Here is a 25,137-nt window from a genome sequence, read left to right as displayed (position 1 = left end):
GCTTTAACACCGCATGGATTTAAACCAATCATAATTTTTGTTACCTGCCTCTCCCTCTGGATCGAGACGAGGTATAACACAAATAAAAACACCATAAAATACATATAACTAATTAAAACATTAAAAATGAATACATTATTAAAAGTAGCAAATTATTTTAAAAGGCATCTTAAAATTCAACTGGGTAGGCCTGCCGGAAGAGATCAGTCTTTATAGCTTTCTTGAACGCTAGTAGACTGTTAAGTTGATGAGTCTCCTCTGGCAGGCCATTCCACAGTCTGGGAGAAGCAGAAGAGAAGGTCCTCTGGGGAACAGTTGTTAATCTAGTTCTTGCTAGCTGAAGTAGATTCTTCCCAGAGGACCCGAGTGTGCGGGGCGGACTGTACGGGAGAAGGTGATCCCGCAGGTAGCCTGGACCCAAACCATGTAGGGCTTTAAAGGTGATCACCAACACGTTATACTTCTCCCGGAAACTAATTGGCCGCCAGTGAAGAGATTTTAAAACTGGTGTAATGTGGTCACACCTAACGATATTACAGATGAGTGACACAAAGCAATCTTTAATGCAAGTTTTTATTCGCCGGATATATACAATTCAAGCTATTAAAAATTATACAATATTTACAAAACATTAAATAATTACCTCCTCTGCCTCCACGTAAGACGCAGCTGAACAGAAGCTGTGACGAAAAGGAGGCCACACACCTTTCGCTGCGCTGCCTTAGCTTTCGATATCAACTCCGAAAAGGAGACAAGTTTGATGGGGGAAAATTGTGGTGGCATTCAACAGACCCTGAGCCAAACACAGCTGATGTTAAAAGAAACCAGAAGAACCCACTGATGGAAATTCAAGACTGTGATGTAATTTGGGTTTGGTTTTTTTTAAAAAAGGAGAAGTTATGGATTTGGCATGTAACCGAACATGGCATCTCTATGTGCAAGTAAGAGCTTTTACAAAACATAATTTCCCTCTTTCACCCCCAACTTTTTAACTAGATGAGGAATCAAAGAAATGATGGACTGAAGGTTGTGTGTGTCACATATCCTTGGTTTTCCTAGTGGCCTACTTTTTGTTAAGGAACCAGAGCATTCAAAAACCAGATTTCTTGCTTTATAGAAATGTGTGATGCGGCAGCTGAAATAGTGCAGGTGAAGGTGAGAGGCTGGCCGCCCGCCCGTCTGAACTAGCCACTTTCAAACATGTCGCTTTGGAGGAGTGAAGGAAAGGCCACTTGGCTCTCGGGGGGGGGGGGGAATAGTGTGCATAAAATCCAAGCCCTTTTTTCGTTTTTAAAAGAAGACAGGGAAGAAATCATACAGGAAATCTACGCATTAAGCAACTGCAAACAGGCGATGTCTCTCTCCATTTCCAATTGCAGCCTCAGCGATCGATTGTGTGGAGGGACGGAGCAGGGAATATATACTGGCAAGAAAGGAGTGTCACTAAGACACATCTCTCCTTCCCTCCTCCAAAAAGGTTTCTGATGGTTTGGATAGTGGCCCGCTCTCTCAAAGGTGGGCCTTGGTATTTTAGACACAACACACCTGCAACTCTTTGGGGTATGGTATTCCTTGAATGAAATATCACAGGTGGAGCCTAGAGAGGCCACTGCGTAGGCGATGGAACGAAAGGAGTATGAATGGGAAAGTCAAGGATTTGGAAGATGACTTTTTAGCAGCTGCCTTGTGCTACACATGACAAGCATCATATCCCCACCACCCACCCACCCACCCTCCAAACACTTCAGAATTATCACCCCCTTGAAGTGACATCGCTCGATGTCAGCTGATGTTTTCACAAGGCGGTGGGTGGAACCGCAAAAATTAAGTACCTCTCTTTCTAGCCCTGTGCAGCTTTCTGGAATGAGCCATCAGAAAACCCTTCCCCAACCTGGCGCCATCCAGATTTGCCGAAACACAACTCCCAGCATCCCCCAGCCAGCCACAGGGGGATATTGGGAGTTGTAGTCCAACACATCTGAAGGACGCCAGGTTGGGAAAACTATAGGTGCTTCATATGCAGCCTTGCTCTGCCAAACCAATTCAGCATTGCAATTCGCATATAATTGCAAGACTTCTTTTCCACTAGAGAAGTTAAGTAAGGCTCAGTCACTTATTGACGGTCAATACACTTGTCCCAAACAGAAAGACCCAGATTATCCTTCTAATTAGGTTATGGGTGGGGGGAATAGGAGGGTACCCCCAAAAAGTAACCCCTTATTGCTTCCTGCATTCTTCCAACAGAGTCCCTTCTGGTTCGCAGAGCCATTTCCATCCGCGTGGTCAGATTTACCCCTTTACAGAGCACAACCCGGGTGAAATTTCTCCTGCCTGACCATTGTGTAAATCCGTCCCAGTAAATCCAGCTCTAGGGAGAGAATTGCGTACTAAACTCTTTTTGAAACCAGGAAAGATGAAGTTAACAGAAGCCTTGGTCAAAGTCTTTTATTGATTGGCATCAATCTTTCAAACCACCCCAGCTGTGCCCACTTTCTCTCCACCCATCCCCCCAAATCTAAATTGCTCCGTTTTTTACTCGCTCTCTTCTGCCAGATAGGCAACATTAATACTGCCTTTCACAGTTCACTAACCCATCTGAAAAATACACCTAAAAATGCACAAACGGGCCCGAACCTGCAAAGATGTGGCTGGTTTGTCTGAAAAAACAGAGGTGGTCTAGCATTAAAAAAATAAAAATCAATACCCGAAAGTTGGTGTCCCAGGAGTGAAGCAATCGTTAGGATTTAGGAGGTACCTTTGGGGCAGGTTATGGGACACTGGTATAGAGAGGGGGAGAGACAATACACAAGTGTTCCCCCGTTAAGAATGTGGAGCAGTTAAGGACCCCCATAGAGGAGGGGGTTACAATTCCCAAGTACTTGGAACATGGGAATTCAAAGTGCAGGTAGCAACACAGCTCTTCCCAGCGCTGAGGACTCCCTGAATACACCCCAATTCCTTCCACAGTTCCTGCAAGCCACTCACTATGATTAAGGTATCAAACCTGAATACTTTCTCCAGCCCTCTATGGATGACATACAGACAGCTAAAGCGAATTCTTCCACACCCCACCTGGACTTCCTTGGGGCTTACAGCTCCTGGCATCACCGCATTGGCTTTTTCTCACAGTGATGTTATTTTTAGGAAAGGGGGGCCATGCTGAGAAGCCCCACTACATGCACAGAAATTCTACCTGCTATACTTAGGGTACGAGTCCCACTTTCAAAGCTATCAGCTGACAGAATTACAGGACTTCTGGTGGAAGACGCCACAGGGAGGAAGGGAGAGTGACGGCGAAGCTCCAGGAACGAAGGCAGACCAACACAAGCTGCATTTGCAACACCCTCATCTCCAGAAGCTGAGGGACAGACGGCTCTGTGCTACCTGCGCGAACTTTCGAATGAGCAGTGATGGCGCGAAGCATTCGGGAGACAGACTGAGGAGGGGCTACAAAGAACAGTGGGCCCAGTGGGATTACTGAAAGTCTAGCAGGCTCTGAGGAGGAGGAAGAGGGCGCCAGAACCAGGAACACTGAGCACCACAAGGAGGAGAGGGTGGCCTGGGCTCTACTGAACCAACGGGACGGAAACATGCTTTTAAGCATACTCTGGGATGTCAGTGGTTTCTACAGGTTTTACTACCCACTGCCTGCCAGCCACACTGGATGCTCAGGGCTAAAAAAAACCCTCAGGATTAGGAACTGCATAGGCCCCAGGCTGCAGTAATTGCCAAACCGTGGCCTCGTTCCCAGTTCCCCAGGAACCAAGGAAACAGCAGAAGGAGATGAAGCCAAACCCTTCTCGCAGCAGCACGCAGGGACCTTCTCAATCTACCGTTGCTTGCTTGCCCTACAACTACCGGGATCCTTTCTTTAAAGAGCCAAGTAAGGAAGCACAAAAGATTCAAGTCACACATTTACTGTGCAACAAAACTAGCCGTCTCTGCCGAGAGAAGCACAGAGACCTCGAAATACAGGGTTCCGAACAGAACGTCTGCTCCGATCCTCGGTCAGCAAAAGTTCATTCTAAAGCCTCTTGACCTTTTTCCCATCCTAGCTGGTGGGGAGTTGGAGTGGGGAGGTTAGGGGACGACGACTGCGGGCAGAGGAGGGGCTGCAGCCTGTACATTTCAGGGCTCCTGTTCTAAAGCGATCCAGAGAAGGCAACCTGCACAATTCACCTACAAAAAAAAAAGGCAAGGGCACATTCCAGGCAGCGGTCATCGAAACTGACAATGCTGCTTTGCTTATTTGCTTAGGACGGGCAGACGAGAACGCAGCTGCAGAACTAGAGGAGGAGAACAGAAGCAAGAGAAAACCAAGGACGTGTGGGAAAAGCCACTCACCCCACCCCCCACCCCCAATTCCTGATGGAGCAGCTCATCCAGCTGGTCATGCCCTTATTGTTTAGATGATATCCAAAAAAAATGAAGGAAGGGAGATCTCTCCCAGGGTGAAACCCGCCTGCCTCTGTTGGGGACGAGTCCGTCCAGCCCAGATCTTGATACGAGAAGTGTGACCGCCCTGGTGTGAGAGGACTGATTTGCGTTGGAGGGATGGGGCAGTCGAAGGTATAAATGAAGGCAACGTCAGCTCTGCAATGCACTCGCACATCCTCCCCGCCCCCTCTTGCAAAACAGCGTCCCTCAGCGGCCTCCCGTCACATCGGCACTTGGCAGCACAAGTCAAGACGTCCAGGTCTGGTTTCTCTCGCCCCTTTCGCACTCACTCCACGTTGCGTTTGCGCTTCTTTTTCTCCTTCTTTTAATGAAAAAGGGGAGAGACATCCGTGAGACAGTTAAGCCCAGGCACGGAACAAGGCCTCACCGGAAGGGGGCAGCAGAGACCATCAATGGGAAGAGGAAGAAGGCAGTTCCAGTTTTTGGAGTCGGCGCCGACGCAGTTCTGCCGTGTCGGGTTCTTCTGGCAAGGAGTGCTCCGCATCTTCATTCGGGCCCGATGGCTCTGTGTAGCCCTCGGCGCCGGCCACCGGGGACGGACCTAGAAAACACAGAAGAGAATCTATAGGAAGCGGTACGAAAAACGCCATCATGTTTCTAGTCCTGATGGTTCAAAGCTGTCGCAACACTGTTAGGGATCGTTTTAAGGCACAACCTTATCTGGATACCTGTCGGCATTTTTGCTCGGCGGGTGTTTTTTGCCCGGTAACTATATCTAGCAGCGTCAAAGAAATCAAGGAAGGTAACTTATGTAGCCCTCGTGACTTTGCAAAACGCCATGAGGACTACAGACCTAACCCCTTTCCTCGATTTCTTGATACAAGGAGGCAGACAGGTCCAAATGCCTCTGCCACAAGCAAGGCCATCATCCGTGACCTGCACAATCAACTCACACAATCCAGAGCAAGTCTATTACGAGTTCAGAATAGGGGGCATCTCAGGAAAAACCTGCAGAGTAGTTTGTTTCGGATGGTTTAGGAAAGGAAAGGAACCTCTCGTGCAAGCACTGAGTCATTACTGACTCTTGGAGGGACGCCAGCTTTCGCTGACGTTTTCTCGGCAGGCCTTATAGCGGGGTGGTTTGCCGTTGCCTTCCCCGGCCGTTATTACCTTCCCCCCAGCTAACTGGGTACTCATTTTACCGACCTCGGGAGGATGGAAGGCTGAGTCGACCCAAGGCGGCTGCCTGAAACCAGCTTCCGCTGGGATCGAACTCAGGCCGTGGGGAGAGTTTCGGCTGCAGAAACTGCTGCTTTACCGCTCTGCGCCACACGAGGCTCTTTTGGATGGTTTAAACAACTGGAATTTATTATACTTCTATTGTGCTCTTCCAATGAGGCTCTCAGCAGTCCCCAAGAGACTGGCCTGTTTCCCAGACCGTTCGCTGGGCCCTTGAACAGCTGGACTTTAAAGGAAAAGATACACTCAGTAAGTGTAATGTCTCTCCGGTGCAGAATTGGGAACTCTGGTTAACTGCCCTAACAGTATCCTTCCAAAGACAGCTTCTTATCAAGCCAATAAATGCTGGTTACCGTCTTGATCCGACGTGTCCGTCTCTGTTGCTGATGGGGAGGTGCCTTCAGTAGACTGGAAGGTGGTGGGAGTTTCACCGGGGCCAGGTTCAGGGGTGAGGGTCTCCGGAGCGGACGTCGACGTGGCTGAAGCACTTGGTGGCTGGGCAGTTCGGGGCGCCCTGTGCAAGAGAGAGAAAGAGGCACAGTGGGCAGAATGCCAGAACTGGGAGAAGAATCCCTGGCTGGGCTGAGATATCCTACTGTTTTCGGTTTTAGCTCCCTTTGGACAGATGGGGGGGGGGGGAACCAAACCAATTAACTAGGCCACTCAGCAACAGCTCCAACCCACAAGCAACACTCTCCTACCACCTCATCTCAAAAGGAAGTGACGTTTTGCCCTAAAGCGTCCCGGTTTGAGAATTACGAGCTGCAGTAATTCTCAATTGAAGTATTGTTTTATTTTAAACCTTGGCTGCGGGAGCACATCTTGTTGGATCCTGGAATGGATCTGGTTTTACTTTTACCACTGTTTTAGAAGTGCCTGGCGGCTTGAAGGAATATGAAGAAATCAGCAGAAATGTATTTTCTAAATGTCAAGGCCTCAGCTGGACAATTATTGAATCATTGGCTGGAGATGTTTTTCAATTAGTCAGTTAGTGATTCCACGACTGTACAGTTTTGCTCTATATAAATGCCTGTGTTTTGTATCCATTATCCACTCCATCTGTAAAGCTGCTGCTGTGTAAACTATTATGAACGTTTGTGAGTATGTGTGTTGCTGTAACTAAGTTATTCAACTGCCAGGAAAAGGCTTTGTTTTAACTAAGCAAAGAATCCTGAGCCTCATTTGTGTCTTTGCTGTGTTCTACGCTGAGAGACGCTGCTAATTCTGCTTATCTCTGGAATAGAGTTTAACTTCCAACACATCTTTGGCGGAAAGAGCCAGGCGATTTACCCAATCGTCGCGAGCACTGTGAGGTACTGGTTGATCTGCAGCATGGCTGCGTCGAGGAGCGTGTGAATGTTCTGTAGGCACTGGAGCCGGGCTTCCAAGTGCTGACGTTCGTGGCCTTCCATGGCCCTCAGTTCTTCTTCCGTCAGCCCTGCAAACCCAGAGGGCGGAACCGGCATAGGAGGGAAACCTTTGAGAGGAAAGAGAGAGAGCGACTGAGTAGCGTGACAAGGAGCTAGTTGCTAAATCAGGAATCTATTAAGATAACGTTAGAAAAAGATAAAGGAAAAAGCGGCTGGACCGTAGACACTGCTCCCATTCCATTTCAAGAGGGCATCCGCCATGCTGAGACTCATTGGGTCCGAGACGTTTGGCCTTTCGATGACAACGGTTAAACTCAGCTGTGGCCTAGGGCCAGGATGCCTTAAGGACTGCCTCCCTCTATGTTGTTTAGCTTAGGGGAAAAGGCGAGTGAGGGGGGATATGATGTATGGTGTGAAGGAAGTGGAGAGGGAGGCATAGCGATGGACAGAAATCTGGATGGCTTTAAAGGGGGGTGTTGGACAAAGCCTCGGAGGCGGCGGCGATCCACGGCTACTAGTCCTGATGCTTCTGTGCCACCTCCAGTATCAGAAGCAGTCTGCCTATGTGCACCAGTTCTTGGGGAACACGGGCAGGAGGTTAACGTCTAAAAATTGCCACCCTTGTGAGTGTGGCCTGCCAAGACCTCCAGCGGTGTCATTGGCTGCCCTCACTTGGCCCATGTGCTGCGGAGCCCCTCTCGCCAAGCCAAGAATAGCCACCTTCACCTCTCCTGAGAAATTTAAATGCAGTGGGGGGAGGCTTGCAGAAGCAACTGTTGGCAGACCACCCCCACCCCTTCTTTGCCCGACAACTGAGGGCGAGCACGTCAGCGGAATCTCCCCTCAACGCCACCCCAAAGGAAGCTGCACGTGGTTCCCAAAACATTCAAAAGGAACTCTTTACCAAGAGAAAATATGTGTGCGTCTTTAGGGCGAAACTGCTTTAGACAACCTTCCGGCTGCAGTGTGAAGTAGTAGAGGCAGAGTTCAGAGGAATCTTGGTTCCGAGAGCAGTTATGCTAGCAGGGAAAGCAAACCACCCAGAGAGCTTCGGCTATGGGGCAGTATACAAATGTAATAAAATAGTAACAACAAGCAAGAGCAAACAGGCTTCATGTGGCTCGTTGGCAATAAGCCAGGATTCTCTGGCACTATCGTCCAACCCTCTACGAAGCACATGATGCAACCTGTGATGCAGCGACTTGTCCTAGGTCACCTCGGGAGCTTCACAGCCAAGCGGAAGGTTTGGGTCTTCGATTCCCGTGTGCCCAAAGCGTCTCGCTGTCTTTGGTTGCCAGCCTCCTCCTCCCGTTCTTCAAAATGTCCTGGAGCAAGCCTAGCAGCCAGGCATGGAAACATACACACACCCCACACACACTCAGACAAAGCGATGGTCTGTTTGGGTTCAGAGACTTACCAAAGAGAGGTGGGAATGGCATCCCCATCCAAGGGGGAGGGAAGGCGAAACCGGGCACCGTCCCTGCAGAGCCTGTGGCGTCCGCTGTGGAGGCCGAATCGCCACTGGGCCTGGCAGCGCCTGCTGGAGAAGACAGCAACCTGGAGCGGATTCACTGACGCAGTGACACGGAAGCCACCTGCCTCTACCGCCTCTGACTAAGGAGTGGATATCAGACTCCTCCAGTGAAGACCCTGGGGGAGCAGCCCCCAAATGGCCGCCCGCTTCTCCAACCATCACTCCCTGAGAGAAGTCAACGCCTGCAGAAACAGGCTGGTGGCCCTTTAACAGACCTGAGAGTCTCCTGGCAGAACTATAAAAACCCACCTCTGCTGGACTCCCTTGTTAGTTCTCTGGCCCCAGCGCTGCTGACCAAGGTCCTGAAACCTAACCTCAGTCCCAGACATGACCCAGCCATCTCGGTCACAGCGAGGCCGACAGCGCTAACTCGCCAAATGCCCCGGAAGAGGACGGGGCCCAAACGTGGGGCATCTCACTTACCTGCAGGCTGTGCCCCAGATGTGGAAGGAGTAGCCGCTGCTGCTGCAGCAGCACTGTCTGCGTTGTTGGGTGGCTGGACGCCAGGCACCGGAGGGAACGGAGCCATGGGGGGCCACAGAGGGAACATCCCCGGAGGAAATGGTGGCAAGATGCCTTGGGGAACTGCGGGAAAAAAAGAAGAGAAGGTACAGTGGGAACATTCGACACCTGGTATGCGCAGGAGCGTAGAGCCCACTGCAAAGAGAGCCAGGCCACCCCCGACAATGAAAGGAAAGCCAGGCAGGGGGAAATGCACTCCCTCCTTTTTAGAGCGGAGACTGGTCTCCACTCACTCTCTCTCTCTCTCTCTCTGCATTCGGGAAGGGGTGGAACGGCCAAGACACATTTTGTTCACTTGCCTTCTTAAGGCTGCTGTTAACAGTATCTAAGGTTGTGCTGAACGCTTTGCTACGTTTCTATTTGTTTTTTCTTTAATTTCCTGAACATTCTGCAAACCTCCTCAGCCAGCTTCAGAAAGGCAGTACGGAAATACAAACCAATACATAAATAGAGGTGTTGTGGGGTGTTTTTTAATATAAAGTTTAAAAGGAAGTGTTTACGCAGCAGCGGGACAGTTGAGCCCAGCCTTCCTCGACCTGATGCCTTCCAGATGTGTTGGGACTACAATTCCCAGCATGCAACAGCTTGGGGAAGGCTGGTATAGCCAGTCTACAGTGGGCACATTTCATGTATCAGGCACCGCTAAATATGACTGTTCTCTGTACTTCATTATACTGTAGTTACAAGGCGACCACATAGCGAAAGCAAGTGAGCGTCCAGAAATGTTCTCGCTCCAGCTATGGAACCCACAACACTCCTTTCTCAGAGTTATGGTGGCATCTTGTGAAATCCCACAGTGCCACCTGTTCTATTTTTGAGGGGGTGGGATGAAATTGTTTGAGTCAGGGACCACTTGGGGCAATAACTTGGAAAACTGACTAGGAGATGACGTCTGTGGCAGCTCACAAAGCAAAACTCACAGTTTGGCGGCTGGGGAATCTGATGCGGCGGCAGCGGTGGCTGCTGCCCTCCGTCCTGCTGCTCTGGGGGGGTCTGAGACTGAGTGGGGAGGGAGGCGCGGAGGACGTCCATCCGGCAGGTGGGGCAGGTTTGCTGCCGCTGGAACCAGGACCGCAGGCAGCTGAGGAAGAGGAGAGGACGTCTCTGTCAGGGCTGCAGTAGCACAACACGTACTCAGTGCCTGCCTTGGGCTGGATCCTGGCTGCCCCGTCCATCCCTCCAACCCCCAGGCCGACGATCCCTGACACAGCCATTCAACGAAGAGCGCGTGGTCATAGCTACCTTCAAGGGCCAGCCCTACCATTAGGTAGTGTGAGGCAGTCTCCTCAGGCGGCAGAGAATGGGAGGAGGCAACAAGGCGGTGTAAGAGAGCTGTAGCCACATGGCCTGCTCTGCACACCCTAAGCTAAGACACTGCCCCATTGCCAATGTTGAATGAAGATGAAGCTAGCATGCCACAGGGGAGTATTTTTTTTTAATGCTCATAAGAGGCCCCCCTCGTTCTCCAGTGTCTAGAGAAGGGCAAGGCGTGTTCTGTGCTTTTGAGGCTCAGAGTTTGGAAGCTTTTGCTTTTAGTTTAATGCTTAACTGATGATTGTCACGTTACCCAGAACAGCAAACTACAGTTAACACTAACTGTTTGATCTCAGACAAGCCAACATCAAACCATAGATACTGAAGCCGGCTTGTTTAAACTCACTGTAGTTGAGATTAATTACAGTTCTGGGTCGTTAAAAGGGAAAGCAAAAGGTTCCGAACTCCTTCTCCTCTCCCCAGCCATGTTTATCACGAAACGGGAAGGTTAGTATGATGTGCAAACACTGCCGGTATAAAACCAGCTTCGTTTGCTCCATCTCATAAGAACCTGGATTCACAAGGATCAGTCATGCTTCCGCCTTTTCCCCACCTGGTGTGGAATATGTGATTGCAGGGCAGGCGTTTGGCCCCCGTCACCATTTCCTCACGGCATATAATGCACACATTATCCATGGCCTGCAGCTCTTCCGGGGTGGCGTCGGGGTACCTGAGAGGGAAAAGGGTGACCGGCAGCCATTAAAATCTTCCATGTGGATGGCAGAGCCAATCCAAGGCATGAATCTGACCGATTTAACTCTACAGCTGTGGATAACTGCTCACAGAAGCTTGTGCACTGAGGAACGGCTGAACTGCTTTTTAACACGCCAGGGAACTCTGGGCTGGAGTCACCACAGCTTCTCTGTTTGATTCCTGAGCCCTGCTTAGCTGGTTTCTTCGCTCAAAGCTGTCGGAAGCGCTGGGAGATCTGACTTCCCCCAGCCTCCACCGCTTCCCGCCCTGCCGCCTCCTCGCCCTCAGCACAGCCGGTACTCACAAGGTGTTCATGTTGCGAATAGCCCGGCGGGACATGATAGCATCCGTCACAGCTTTCTTGAACTGCCTGGACAGAGACAGGAGAGCGTCAAGTGCCTGCCTGCTGCCGATTCGAAAGCTTTATCAAAAACATCACATAAAAGATGGCTCTGCGAATGGCAGTAATCTGGGCGCAAAGGAAGATGTCGCGCTAGATATGCTTTGGGAACATGCAGGCAACAACGAGCACATCTGTTGTAATGAAACGTTAACATTGTTTCAGCTGCTCTACATATAGAAGATGCGGCACTTGAAGGTAACAGGCACCTTTTCCCGCTGATTAAAAGTCCAGTCTTTTAATAGTTAAGTCAACTGGTTTACTCTATGAATTTTAAAAAGTCTGTAAACAATATGTCTCAACTTTCAAAAAGCACCAAGCAGTGATCAAGATGCAACTAATAATAATAATAATAATAATAATAATAATTTATTTATTTATTTATTTGTTACCCGCCTCCCCCTCTGGATCGAGGCGGGGTACAACACAAATAAAAACACCATAAAATACATACAACTAATTCAAACGTTTAAAACCAGTGCATCATTAAAAGCAGCACACCATTAAAAAAGGCATCTTAAAATTTAGCTGGGTAGGTCTGCTGGAAGAGATCAGTCTTTATGGCTTTCTTAAATTCTGGAAGACTGTTAAGTCGACGAATCTCTCCCGGCAAGCCATTCCACAAACTGGGAGCAGCAGAAGAAAAGGTCCTCTGGGTAATAGTTGTCAGCCTTGTTTTTGTTGGCTGGAGTAAATTCTTCCCAGAGGACCTGAGTGTGCGGGGCGGATTGTACGGGAGAAGGCGATCCCGCAGGTAGCCTAGACCCAAACCATGAAGGGCTTTAAAGGTGATCACCAACACTTTATACTTCACCCGGAAACGAATTGGCAGCCAGTGAAGTGATTTTAAGACTGGTGTAATGGGGTCTCCCCTAGGTGTACCAGTGACCATCCTGGCTGCCATATTTTGAACTAGTTGAAGTTTCCGGACTAGGCACAAAGGTAGCCCTACGTAGAGCGCATTGCAGAAGTTGAGCCTCGAAGTTACCAGCGCATGCACTATCGTAAATAAACTTTATTTATCTCCACTCGCCATCAAACAGCCTTCGCATGTGTCTGACTACAACTCCCACCACCCTCAGCCAATGGGCCATGATAATGGGACTTGCCATCCAACACATCTGGAGGACACCAGGTTGGGGAAAGCTGCCGTGAAGGTTCTCAAGGACTATCTGGAAGCTTCTTTCAAGCCTAAGGCCTTGTATTTTGCATGCATCAACCACAACAGATAGACGGACGCGAACAAAGACACGTATACAGGCAGCACACGCCTCACCTCATTGCCAGATACATGGGCCGGATGGCAAAGAGCGGGAAGGTGTGCACTTTTATCATGATGGTCATGAAGGCCATGTACAAGAGGACCTTAATGAAACCTGGGGAGGAGAAGGAAGAGAAGAGGTCAATCTCAGCCCTGGTTCCCTGGTTTCCGCACTCAGCAACCTGTTAAACATACGTGAAATGAAGGCGCAAAGCCGCCTGAAGCACATACAGATTGGAGTCACATTTTGTAACACCTTGGCTGGCACAAAGTCAACACCATCGGCAGCGCAAGCCGCTGTACGTGGGGCCTCTCCAGCCGTACCTCCTCCGCAGGAGGGAAGGAGGCAAAGCAAGTTGGCAAAATCTGAGGCAGGAAGACATGGAGGCAGAGTCGTTCCTGGGCAGGTAAGCCGCTGGGCAGAGCTAGCCGCCAGTGACAGTATGAAACCAGGAGGGCAAACTGTCGAGGAAAAGGGTGGATATCAAAAAGCAACGCACGCTCATTCACCAAGTGAAGAAAGCGGCTGCAGGAGCCTCTCCTACAGAGCCCCTTACCTGTGAAGAGCTCTGTGTAGAGCATGTAGACCGCCTTGTTGTCCCAGGGATTCTCGCTCTGGAGGTCGATGGAGTGCAGGATATATTTGATGAAGATGGTGAGCACCATAGTCATGAGGATGGCGTACTGCGGAGACGGGGAGAGGGCGGGGGGAACCCAAGTTAGTTGGCAGAAGGAGGCATCCGCTAGCTTACTTCTCCCTAACCTTGCCCTTCCTTCTCCGAACATAAAACCGGGGGGGGGGGAAGCAGGGGGGGACCCGCAGTCCTCTCCCTTACAGTTTACTCCACAATGAGTAAGAGCTGCAAAATCAAGCCAGGCCCACCTGGACGCAGCTGCCTACAAAACAAAAGTGTGGCCAGGTGACTCAGGAGAAGACATCGGACATTTCCATCACGCCGCATCGTAGAGAGGTGAGAGAAGAGAAACAGGGCTCTTCCGTCACTTCTGCTGCCTTGGGCAACTTTGCTCTCCACGCTGGAAGCGAAAGGGGCAGGGGAAAGGGCAGGGGCAATCTCCCACCCAAAAAACCCACCAGCATATGATAGCTTAAAGCACTTCCTGCCAGTAACGAAGCTTCGTAAGAGGCGTTTCATCCTTTTAGAAGGGGAGGGGGGAATTACACAAAGCTGGGAGGTCACCAAAGATTTGGTGGTTGGGGAAAGAGGTGGGGCCAGGGGAAGGGGGCGTCGCCCTTTGGTGAACCACAGGAGGGCTGGATTTTGGCCCCTGGGCCTGAGATACCCCACCCCTGCTGCATTCACTTGTATGGAAAACAGGGACGGATTAATTAGTTGTGGAAACTAATTAATGGGGTGGGGAAGGCTACAACTCCCGACTCTTCATCCCACACCCCGGCGTCCTTCCAGCCCGCGTGGCCCCTTCTCTTTGCCATCTGTCGCCTGCACCAAAGGCTCCAGGGGGGCTTCAGCAGCCACCGTGGACCACAAGCTCACGCATCCGTAAAGTGTGCTCATTCACCTCAAAGCCAAAGACCAGCTGGACGGAGGCTCCCCGCGTGAGGATGCTGTGGTAGGCGTGGCTGACGAAGAGGAAATCTAGGATGCCCAGGAGTAGCATCAGAGCTGAAAAAGGAAGAGGGAGGGTTTCACCGCTGGGAGAGCCAAAGCAAGCAGGGGAAGGCTGGCAAGGGGGGGGGGTGGAGGAGGAGAGGACACGGGGGCCATCTCCCCAACCCAAACCCACCCATGCACAGCGTCTCAAGGAAACTGTGCACAGCTCTCTTGAAAGGCACAGTGGGCAGGCAGGGCAAAAACCTGGGGCTCCAGAAATCCCATCGCACGGCTTTGCAGACCAAGCTATAGGATATGAGCTGCAGCAGATTAATTGCTCCTTTCTGGCATGTTTACTCCATGTAATGGAGGGAACTCAAAAGCCCTTAGTTTGAAACGAGTGGGACTTAAGTCAGTCATGACTCATTTACATCCCATTCATTTCAACAGGTCTAAGTAGGACTCACGTTGGATCGTACCGACAAGAACCTCACATTCAGCGGCCACGCAGGGCTTTATTCTCAGGGAGGTGAGGAGGGAATAGGGCCAGCCCTGCTGAAAGGGTTCCAATTTCCCCCTTCTTCCCTCCTCGTCCCTTTCTCCTTGTGTGTCGTGGCCTTTTAAGATCGTGAGCCTACAGGCAGGGCCTGTCTTTTTTCTTCTTCTACTACTGTAAAAGAGCAAGATAAAAATACTCCTCTCCTAATAATAACAATAACTATTTGTTCCAGTGCATGCTAGCATCTCGTATGCAAATAACCACCTGAAATTATCTTTCCTGGCTAGCTGCTGCCCCGGACATGCAAATAGCCGCCTGAAATTATCTTCCCAGGCCACCTGCCGCCTTTGCAGTGTCGCAGGAAGGAAGTGCTTAAGATGATGCACAAGCCTCCAACCGACGACCGCTCATGCTCACTTCCCCACAACCCTGCCCGCCATTTCGTCCGTCCGTCCGCAAAACCCGGGACAAGCGGACCGTGTAGTCAGAGGCACTCTGACGGCAACCCGGAGCGGATTCCAACCGAGCTGCAGTTCACAGCTGGCCCTGGCTGAGGTCGCCGTCTTCCGTGAGAAACAGGCCGGGATTTGCGGTGACGGCGTCCCACTTCAAGGGGGGAAACGGAATCAAGGCACCTAAGCCAAGGCACAAAAGAGGACGGGTACTTACAGACAATGCGGAAATGGAAGAGCCAGGAAATGTTAGGGCTCCTCTCCATCTAGAGAGAGAGAGAAAAAACCAGACAGGGGTCAGCTAGCTGCCATCATCCTTATTACGGCCACAAGGCAAGCAGGAACTGAAATCTTTATTAACCAGCCAAGCTTACATACGTCTCTACTATATACACACAGCATGCTCGTTGTCAACGCATTCTGGCGCTCTGCCCTGCAGGCGGCTGCTCTGCCTTCTGGGAAAATGCCCTTCGCTCATAAGAAACCCGGGAGCCTGCAGAATGGCGACTGCCGCAGCTGGGAAGACTGAGCCTCAGTCCCAGGACAGGAAGAGGCCCCCAGGCACTTTTAAGGTTTGGTATTGGCGGCGCAGAAAGAGGGCTTCTTCTCCTCTGCAGCCAACATGGAAACACAAGCTCAACTAGCCTCTTATTGTCCACAAGGTTGGCCTTACGTCAGGGCTTGCTTCAAGTGCCCTCGGCGACAAGAACTATGCTCCCTACTCCACATCGTCCTTTCCTACAAGACTGCTCTAAGAGACCTTGGAGCTTCCAGTTTTTTTAAAAAAAAGTCTGAACAAAACCAAACTGCGCCGCTTGGACATTACAAGGAATAAAGTGATCCCCGCCACCACCAGATTGGAATGTCCTTGAGCAAGGAGGGGCGTTTCAGCCCAACCTAGGACACCCTCCGGATCACACACGCTTGCGTTCTCGTACTCACAAAGTCCACCCGGTCCTCGGCCAGCCAGTGGAAGCATTTGAGGAAGAGGAGGAGGGTGAAGAGGGCGACGAAGCGGGGGCTGAAGTCATCCCTGAAGACTGTGAAGGCAAGGCAGGTCTCGGTCACTGCATACCATGACCGCTCAAGCAGATGCTGTGTGAGAGAGATTGATTGAAGGCGCTCTCTCTAATCCTGGGTCCCTCCCCATGCCTCCAGGCACACACACGCACACACCCCAAAAAACTTTGGGACTCACCCCATGCCCCCAAGCACCTCCTCCCAAAAAAACATTCAGCCTCTTTTACTTTGCTTCCAAACAGCTGCTGCTTTGTAGCCAGCCTAGACACCTGCCTCTCTGCAGTTACGTGGGTCAGGTGGAATCTAGCCAAGGGTGGGGAAAAGATGTGAACAAGAGAGAATTTCCAGTCCTTCTGGCTTCAAGGTATTCCGGAATGGGACGCCACACATCTGGTATGTTTGAGGACTTCTTGCCTCCTTCCCTCAATGTCTTCACAACCCTCTTCTATCCATTGTCCCTTTTTTCAAGTGATGGGGAAGTGGTGGGCATTACTGCCCCATGCACATATCAGTCTTGCCAATATTTATTACTGAATCCTTCGAGAAGGAATGGCAAAAAGCCCTCTCTCTTTCCGAGACCGTCAATGGAGATCCCCATAATGAAGAACAGAGCAACGTGAGCCAAGTAACGTCCCCCTCCAAGATCACGAGACGATGCTGCCCAAACAAAGGAGACCCAGAGTTTCTGGTTCCTTGTGGAAGCCCTTAAGATGTACACACCCACACCGCCCCAGATTTCCAGTTCCCCATCAAAGCCATGATCCAACGGCTACTACCGTATAGGCCCAGTAAGCCTCACCTCCATTTCCGCTGCTCGAAGCTGCCCGAAAAACACTTTGCCCATGAATTTGCCTAACAGGAACACCACGACGAAGGCCTGAATGTACAGCACCTAGCGCAAGAAGCAGAGAAATGACAAAGAGTGGGAAACCATTTTTCGCACACATCTCTGCGCTATCCAGATGGAATTTATTACAGTAGAGTTAAATTTCCCCGCCCCAGGCCACATGGCTGCTCAGGTTCCCCAAAGGCTGCCACTGCCACAACAAGAAACACACACGTTAACGGCATCCATGCAATTAATGTCAGGTCCGGCTCAGCCCTCAATAACAGCCCCATGGATAGAGTCAATTGCCAATTAAGACACAAGGACTCAGATTTTCTTCCCGCTCTGCTTCAGGAGAGCGCAGGATTCTCAGCCGAACTAAATCAAGCTGATGCTCCCACTCGGCGCTCCCACCCTCAAAGATGTCAAGAGAGGGAATTTGTCACCTAGAATTTAACACGTTGCTTGGCTGTGAACTTAACACTAAAAAGAGCTTGGCTGTCTGTGGGTGGCATGAACTGTGATTGCTTCTTTCAGAATACAACCCCGTCACCAGAAGCTTAGTCTGCCAAATTCGCGAAGGCCCACCAGGCGGAGGAGGAGAGATGGTGGTATCCTCGAATCTCAGTTCATTCAAACAGGATGCAGTAAACCCACAACATGGGCTGAAGTGGGGCCCATCAAATCTTTAGCCACCCAAACAGCTGAACATCACATTTTCGTTCAAAAACAGCTCACAGAATCGTTGAGCTGGAAGGGGATTTTAAGGGCATTGAGTCCAACCCCCTGCTCAATGCAGGAATCCACCTTAAAGTTTCCCTTTAACAATACCTAGGGCTGAATAGCTAGTTAAAAGTTCTTTGGCACTAGTATCAATTTTTTAAGCATCTGGGCAGGCAAGCTGTCTTGGGTTCCCCCCCCCCCTTTTTCTTCCCAGGCTCAGTGGTTCTCTGAAACGTAGGCAGCGTTTTGTCACATCTGCCAGCAGCTGGAGCAAGAGCCAGAGGACTGGAGAGGAACCACCACATAACCCTTCCAACAAGCCATGGTTTGCGGGGTGATTGAGAAGCCATGCCCACCACATTCCTCGCCTGCTTTGGGCGACACGGCAAGCCCCCACCCCGTCCCGGCTGATCATCCGAACCCAGTCTGTATCAAGCCGCCCATTCCCCTAAGAGTGGCATGCAGACTTACCGCCATGCTGGGACTGGACTTGGTCAGGTACACCACGGTGGGGTAGAACTGGTGCTTAAGATAGTAGGCGTGAGCTACCACTGCAGAAGTCAAGGCCAAGCTGGCAGCCATCATGATGGCTGTTCGGAACATTGCCCCAGCCCAGCGGCCTGCATGAGAGAGGACAGAAAAGAGGCTGAGTTAGAGACACGGGCTGAAGCAACGCTTGCCTCAGCTTAGACAGAAGGAAAAACACACACACTGAACAAGCCACCCAATTTGCATCGTTACAGTCCGGTACATCCATGTTGCTAGTATCGTTACGGTCCGGTACGTCCACGTCTGATGAGCAGCATCGTTACTGTACACATGTAAACATGCTCTGGTATTGCTCGCCTAGGGTGAGCATGAGGAACCTCGTAGCAACCACCCCAGAAATGATATACAAAAACATGCCTATTGTTTGATGCCACCAAAGAAGGCTTTTAAAACATTTCCCAAACTATCAACTTCTATGAACTCATTTGCAAGGCTGGAACAAGACGCCGAAAGCGGCAACGAGAAAAGCAAAAATTCTGACCCCCCTAAAAAAGTTCTGAGTAAGCATCGCTCACAGATTGTCAAGCTTATCTTAGGAGCCGGGAGGGAAAGATTTTTGCTAGAGAGGGGGGGAAAACTGAGAGCTTTTAGTTGCTGAATTCCATGCACACACAATTTGCAGCAGCATGGTGCAACACTCACAGCCCTGGTTATGAGGAGCAACTGGGTTATGCTAACTGGAAAACGTGGCAATTGTGAAGAGTGGCTGAAATGAATCTGGCAGGATCCAAGACAACAAGGGATATATTTTAATAGCCTCTATCTTTTAGCAACTTGGTTACAAGAGCCCTGGAGGAGCTACAGATAAGATTATTTGCAGGTTTAAAAGGCTATTTCCCGAAGAGTCCCACTGCACACGGCTCACAGCAGTTCCTGGAAAAAGGGATCCAAACGCTACCCAAAAACGTTTTCAGCAAGCAACGCGGAATTTCATTTTGGAAGCCTGCAAACCTCTATTTGAACGCAAGTAAGCCAATCTGCACACTGATCCAGCAGATTTTGGTGCCCGAAGTTGAAACCCAAACGGCAATAACGTGAGGCACAAGCCACCAGAAGGTTCCCCTACACAAACCTACCACTACACAGGACTGCAGCCATTCATTTCATGGGTGATTGGGCAGAACGGCCCCCGTGATCAGGCAGAGCAAATCCGAAGAAAGTTTGGCTGTCTGCTTGCTTTGTTTTTAAAAGTGCATACTGCTCCACTCTGGACTGACCCAAAAATCCTGTCTCCAGTTGCAATTGTCTTTGAAAGCTCCAAGTGCTAAACACCTCTTGAGTAGAGGCTGACCGCAAAAACAGATAAGTTCAGAATCTTGGAAGAAGAAAGCCCCCACAAGGGAACAGACAGGCACGCTTCAATCCAGGCCATGAGCCTTTTGGGAACAGAATTCTTCGCGCGCTAGAAAGTAAAGATTTCCCTTGCAAGTTCTTATCTCCAACGTTTGCATTGCAACCTTACTTATGACATTTAGATGCTGCCTCATGTGCAAGCATGCGTGAGCAAACACACACGCACGCAAAGCAACTGGCTCAAGCGAGCTCTTCATGGCTGGTTGGGAATTTAAACCCACGTCTCCCTGGTATGTGCAACTGTAGTTACTACACCGGAGGGCAGTCCAACATACCTGGAGGGAACTAGGTTGGAGAAGGCTGTTCTAGAGAGAAATCCCGCCTTCACCCCGTGTCCTTCCACAAATTCATGAAACATTATTTGTTCTCTCCCGTGATCTGGACTGACCAGCTGGAAAATGTTCTGTTGATGGAAAGCAGCAGCAATCGGTATGTGGGATGGTATTTGGATAGACGGCCAGCCTGCATCTTAGGAATTTGTTAACTTTCTCCCAGGGGAGACCAATTCCTCCCCCTCTTCCTGTCCACACCTGAGAACTGGATTGAATTCCCAGTTTTGCTACCCTCCGCCAGACCGGGGAGTCGTAATGCAGCCACAGGGGTGTGTGAAAACCCAGGCAGGATATAAATTCAAATAATACGAAGGTTAAGTAATATTACGTGTTGAACATGAAAGCCACCTTGAATATACGCAAACAGAAAAGCGAGCTATGAATTGAAATATATTCTGCCTCTCTGCGTTTTGACACAATGAACGGGACTTACAATATATCAATAATATCGAGAAACAGCACCAGATCAACCATTTTTATTAGCAAACCCAACTGGTGTGCATCAACAGAGCCTCTGAGAAACAAGAGGAAGGTATCAACAGGATCAGGGGAACTTTTAAGGTTTGCAGAAATACCTACACACAGAGAGAGTACTTAATGGACCCCTGATTGCTGCATCCTTGGGGAAGGGGAAATGGGAGAGAACAAAGCTGTCTAGCAAACTCATAGGGACATTGGAAGCTGCCTTGTATTATTTATTTATTTATTTACAATATTTATATACTGGTCCCCATTGAAAATTTCGGAGTGGTGTACAAGATAAAATGGGGGGGGGGAACACAGAATAAAACAGATTTTAAAAGAAGCAAATACAGTGAGTTTAAGGAAAGGCTTCCTGGAATAATGATGTTTCAGGAGGCGCTGAAAGGAGGACAAAGTTGGCGCTCACCTGACCTCCAGAGGCAGGGAATTCCACAGGAGGGGGGCCACCACGCTAAAGGCTCTTTCCCTGGTGGATTCCAATCGGAGGATGGGTCTATGTGGGACCACCAGGAGCAGACCCTCAGATGACCTCAGTGACCGGGCAGGTTGGTAAGGGAGAAGGCGCTCTCTCAGGTATCCTGGTCCCAAGTTGTTTAGGGCTTTGTACACAAGTACAAGAACCTTCAACCTGGCCCGGTAGCGAATAGGCAGCCAGTGCAGTTCCCTCAGCAGAGGAGTTCCATGCCGGAAAGGGGCAGCTCCAGACAACAGCCAAGCTGCAGCATTCTGCACGAGCTCCAGCTTCAGGAGCAGCTTCAAGGGCAGCCCCACATAGAGCGCGTTGCAGTAAGTTGACGTATACCAAGTCAGAGCAATGGCTCTGCAAGGTTTCAGGCAGGAGTCTTCCTTAGCCCAACCTAGTGCTGGTGGGGACCGAACCTTTATACATTATACACGCAAAGCAGGTGCTCTACCACTAAGCCATGGCCTCTCCCTGAACGTTTAACTCCTATGAAAAGAGAAAGACACACTGGAACATTTTGTTGCTGGACCGACTGGTAAAATTGCTATTGTTTCGACACCATTGTTATCAACAAACAAACAAAGGCAAGTAGATGACAATCGCAGTGCGCTGCTTTCACAACACATGACGGTGGCTTAGTTTCATGCACACGGACATACATATGGTTGGTAAGTCATGGGTGCCTAAACCTAAGCTTCTGCCATGGGTTCATCTCTAGAACCCTCAACCTCCCCTTAGCCACCTTCCACGTAGTTCTACTTGGGAAACATTGCAAAGGGGAGGAAATATTTTGAACATGGGAACGTAAGAACAACCCTGCTGCAGAAGTGGGGAAATGAAACAACGCCAACAATGGAAGAAAACCTATTGAAGATATTGGAGTTGGCAGAGATGGCAAAGCTTACAGCGATAATGAGAGATAAATCAACAGCCGAATTCCTATCTGAATGGAAACCTCTGATAGAATTCTTGCAAGAAACAGAGAAAAATGATGTATTTGTCTGTGGATTCAGTGTATGAGATATAGTTAACTTAGAAGAAAGAAAAGAATTTGATTAATGTGTTAAATGTATCAAACAAGGAGAGAATAGAATTCCTGACTGTTAGAGCAGTACGACAATAGAACCAGTTACCTAGGGAGGTGGTGGGCTCTCCCACACTAGAGGCTTTCAAGAGGAGGGCTGAAAGGAGGAGGGCTAACGTTGTCCCTATCTTCAAAAAGGGCAAAAAGGAGGAACCTGGGAACTACAGACCAGTCAGTCTGACATCCATCCCTGGGAAAATTCTGGAGCAGATTATAAAGAAGTCGATCTGTAAACACCTTGAAATCAATGCGGTGATCACTAGAAGCCAACATGGATTTGTCAAGAACAAATCCTGTCAGACAAATTTGATCTCTTTTTTTGATAAGGTAACCTCCCTTGTAGACCGTGGGAATGCTGTGGACGTCATATATCTTGACTTCAGCAAAACTTTTGACAAAGTACCACATGACATTCTGATTAACAAACTAGCTAAAAGTGGGCTAGATGGAACAACTATTATGTGGATTCACAGTTGGCTACAGAATCGGACTCAAAGAGTACTTATCAATGGAACCTTCTCAAACTGGGGAGAGGCAACGAGTGGGGTACCGCAGGGCTCAGTCCTGGGCCCAGTGCGCTTCAACATTTTTATTAATGATTTAGATGAGGAGGTGCAGGGAACGCTTATCAAATTTGCAGATGACACAAAATTGGGTGGGATAGCTAATACCCTGGAAAACAGAAACAAACTTCAAAGTGATCTTGATAGGCTGGAGTGCTGGGCTGAAAACAACAGGATGACATTTAATAGGGATAAATGCCAAGATCTACATTTAGGAAATAGAAACCAAATGCAGTTACAAGATGGGGGATACTTGGCTCAGCAATACTACAAACGAGAAGGATCTTGGAATTGTTGTAGATTGCAAGCTGAATATGAGCCAACAGTGTGATATGGCTGCAAGAAGGGCAAATGCTATTTTGGGCGGCATTAATAGAAGTATAGCTTCCAAATCGTGTGAAGTACTGGTTCCTCTCTATTCGGCCCTGGTTAGGCCTCATCTAGAGTATTGCGTCCAGTTCTGGGCTCCACAATTCAAGAAGGATGCAGACAAGCTGGAGCGTGTTCAGAAGAGGGCAACCAGGATGATCAGGGGTCTGGAAACAAAGCCCTATAAAGAGAGACTGAAAGAACTGGGCATGTTTAGCCTGGAGAAGAGAAGATTGAGGGGAGACATGAGAGCACTCTTCAAATACTTAAGAGGTTGTCACATAGAGGAGGGCCAGGATCTCTTCTCGATCCTCCCAGAGTGCAGGACACGGAATAACGGGCTCAAGTTAAAGGAAACCAGATTCCGGCTGGACATCAGGAAAAACTTCCTGACTGTTAGAGCAGTACGACAATGGAATCAGTTACCTAGGGAGGTTGTGGGCTCTCCCACACTAGAGGCCTTCAAGAGGCAGCTGGACAACCATCTGTCAGGGATTCTTTAGGGTGGATTCCTGCATTGAGCAGGGGGTTGGACTTGATGGTCTTGTAGGCCCCTTCCAACTCTGCTATTCTATGATTCTATGATTTGTTATATGTAGCGAGCCGAAAATATAACTTAACTTTTGTGTGCATATTTTTTTTCTTCCCCTTTTCCTTGGATGTGGCGCTGTTACATATGTTTGCAAAAGAATAAAATAACTGATAACCAAGAAGAGCCCTGCTGGATCAGACCAAGGGTCCATCTAGTCCTGCATTCTCTCCCCACAGTGGCCAAGCAGCTGCCCATAGGAAGTCCACAAGCAGGACATGGGTGCCACAGCACCCTCCCACCCCTGCTCCCCAGCAGCTGGGGTACATAGGTCTGCTGACTCTGATACTGGACACTGCCTCTAGTACTCGTGATAATTAACCCAAGTGACACCACAATACAGATGGAGAGTGCAGTTAACCAGCTAAGGAGAGCCAACGCTCTGCTCACACAGTGGCCAAGCAACTGCCCACAAGCAGGACATGAGTGCAACAGCACCCTCACGCCCATGTTCCCCAGTACACTGCCTCTGATCCTGCAGAGAGCATGCATTCAAGAAGACTGGTGCCCTTATTGGCCATGAATAGTTCAGGGGTAGGCAACCTGCTTGCCCTCCCTACATTTTGGGACTACAACCCCCATCAACCCCATCCTGCATGGGATTGTGGGAGCTGTAGTCCACAACATGGGGGTTCCCCCCCCCGGGGACGCCACCTTGCCCCACAACCGTGACAGCTGCCAAAGGGGCCTCCTGCCCCGCCTGGGCCTCGCCTCGCCCCGCCGCCCTTCCCCACGGAGAGCTGCCCCGGGCTCGGCCCCCTCACCCCATAACTCACCCAAATCCGGCAGCCCCGGAAGCTCCTGCGCCCACCTCAACCACCAACTCCTCTCTTCTCTCCCAACCGGAAGTCCCTACGCTTAGCAGCCACCTCACTTCCGCTCAGGACGTACCAAGCGCTTCCCTCAGTGTGGGTTTTTTTATTTTTTATTCTCTTCCCGACGTAGCCGACGCCTCATTTATCCGCATCCACACTTTTTAAAGGGAAGTATTTTCAATATGATTTTTTTTAAAAAAAAAGTGTGCCTCTTTTCCCCTTTCCCTTTCCTCTTCTTTCTTTCCGCGCACCCCTCTTCGAGTCTTCTCATGGTACGTTCCAAACATCGCCGCTCGGTGTTGTCCTCTAACGCCGGACGGGCGAAAGAGGGTCCCGTGGCTCCCGCTGATTGGCCCAAAGTCAGGCGTCTCCTCCAATCAAAAAATTGTTGCCAAGTTGGGCCAATTGGGATGGAACAACCGTTGCTAAGCGGATAGGCGGGCGGGGAAGCCGGGTTGGAGCCCGTGTCTTGGGTTCAAATCCTACCTCGTTGGGCACGTCACTCTAAAACCTCCTCTGCCTCATGTCCTCTCTCAGATCAACACGTGTTTAATGTGTGAACGCTACAGAGGAACCAGTGCATTTTCCCTGGAGGGAACCAAGTTAAATCCCAAGCACAAATGTGATTTAAAGCCAGGGCTCTAGTCCTCATGAAGGTTTATCTCCCAGCCAGTTTAAGGAGATTGCACTGTTTACAACACAATCCTATGCATGT

General features: G+C 49.8%; 1 protein-coding gene across 2 annotated transcripts; it reads right to left on the bottom strand.

The window, feature by feature from the left end:
• Window positions 1-559: 559 nt before the first annotated feature.
• On the bottom strand, window positions 560-24,454 carry SYVN1 (synoviolin 1). 2 transcript variants are annotated; one of them, XM_063146169.1, is made up of 16 exons: window positions 24,384-24,454; window positions 18,294-18,442; window positions 17,073-17,165; window positions 16,196-16,348; window positions 15,471-15,519; window positions 14,271-14,374; window positions 13,289-13,415; window positions 12,747-12,846; window positions 11,375-11,440; window positions 10,931-11,047; window positions 9,984-10,144; window positions 8,965-9,126; window positions 8,425-8,547; window positions 6,928-7,114; window positions 5,991-6,151; window positions 560-4,999 (listed from the first exon to the last, which is right to left on the bottom strand). In XM_063146169.1, the coding sequence occupies exons 2-16, from the start codon at window positions 18,423-18,425 to the stop codon at window positions 4,848-4,850; spliced, it is 1,887 nt and encodes a 628-aa protein (XP_063002239.1). In that variant the 5' UTR covers window positions 18,426-18,442; window positions 24,384-24,454; the 3' UTR covers window positions 560-4,847. The 2 variants fall into 2 exon arrangements, with proteins under 2 accessions (XP_063002239.1, XP_063002240.1); XM_063146170.1 differs by having other exon boundaries at window positions 8,425-8,544.
• Between the last annotated feature and the right edge of the window lie 683 nt (window positions 24,455-25,137).

Source organism: Elgaria multicarinata, chromosome 21 (assembly GCF_023053635.1).
Source record: "Elgaria multicarinata webbii isolate HBS135686 ecotype San Diego chromosome 21, rElgMul1.1.pri, whole genome shotgun sequence".
NCBI classification, from domain to species: domain Eukaryota; kingdom Metazoa; phylum Chordata; class Lepidosauria; order Squamata; family Anguidae; genus Elgaria; species Elgaria multicarinata.
The sequence above is the reverse complement of the archived record's forward strand: the minus strand, read 5'-3'. Positions and strand labels throughout refer to the sequence as shown.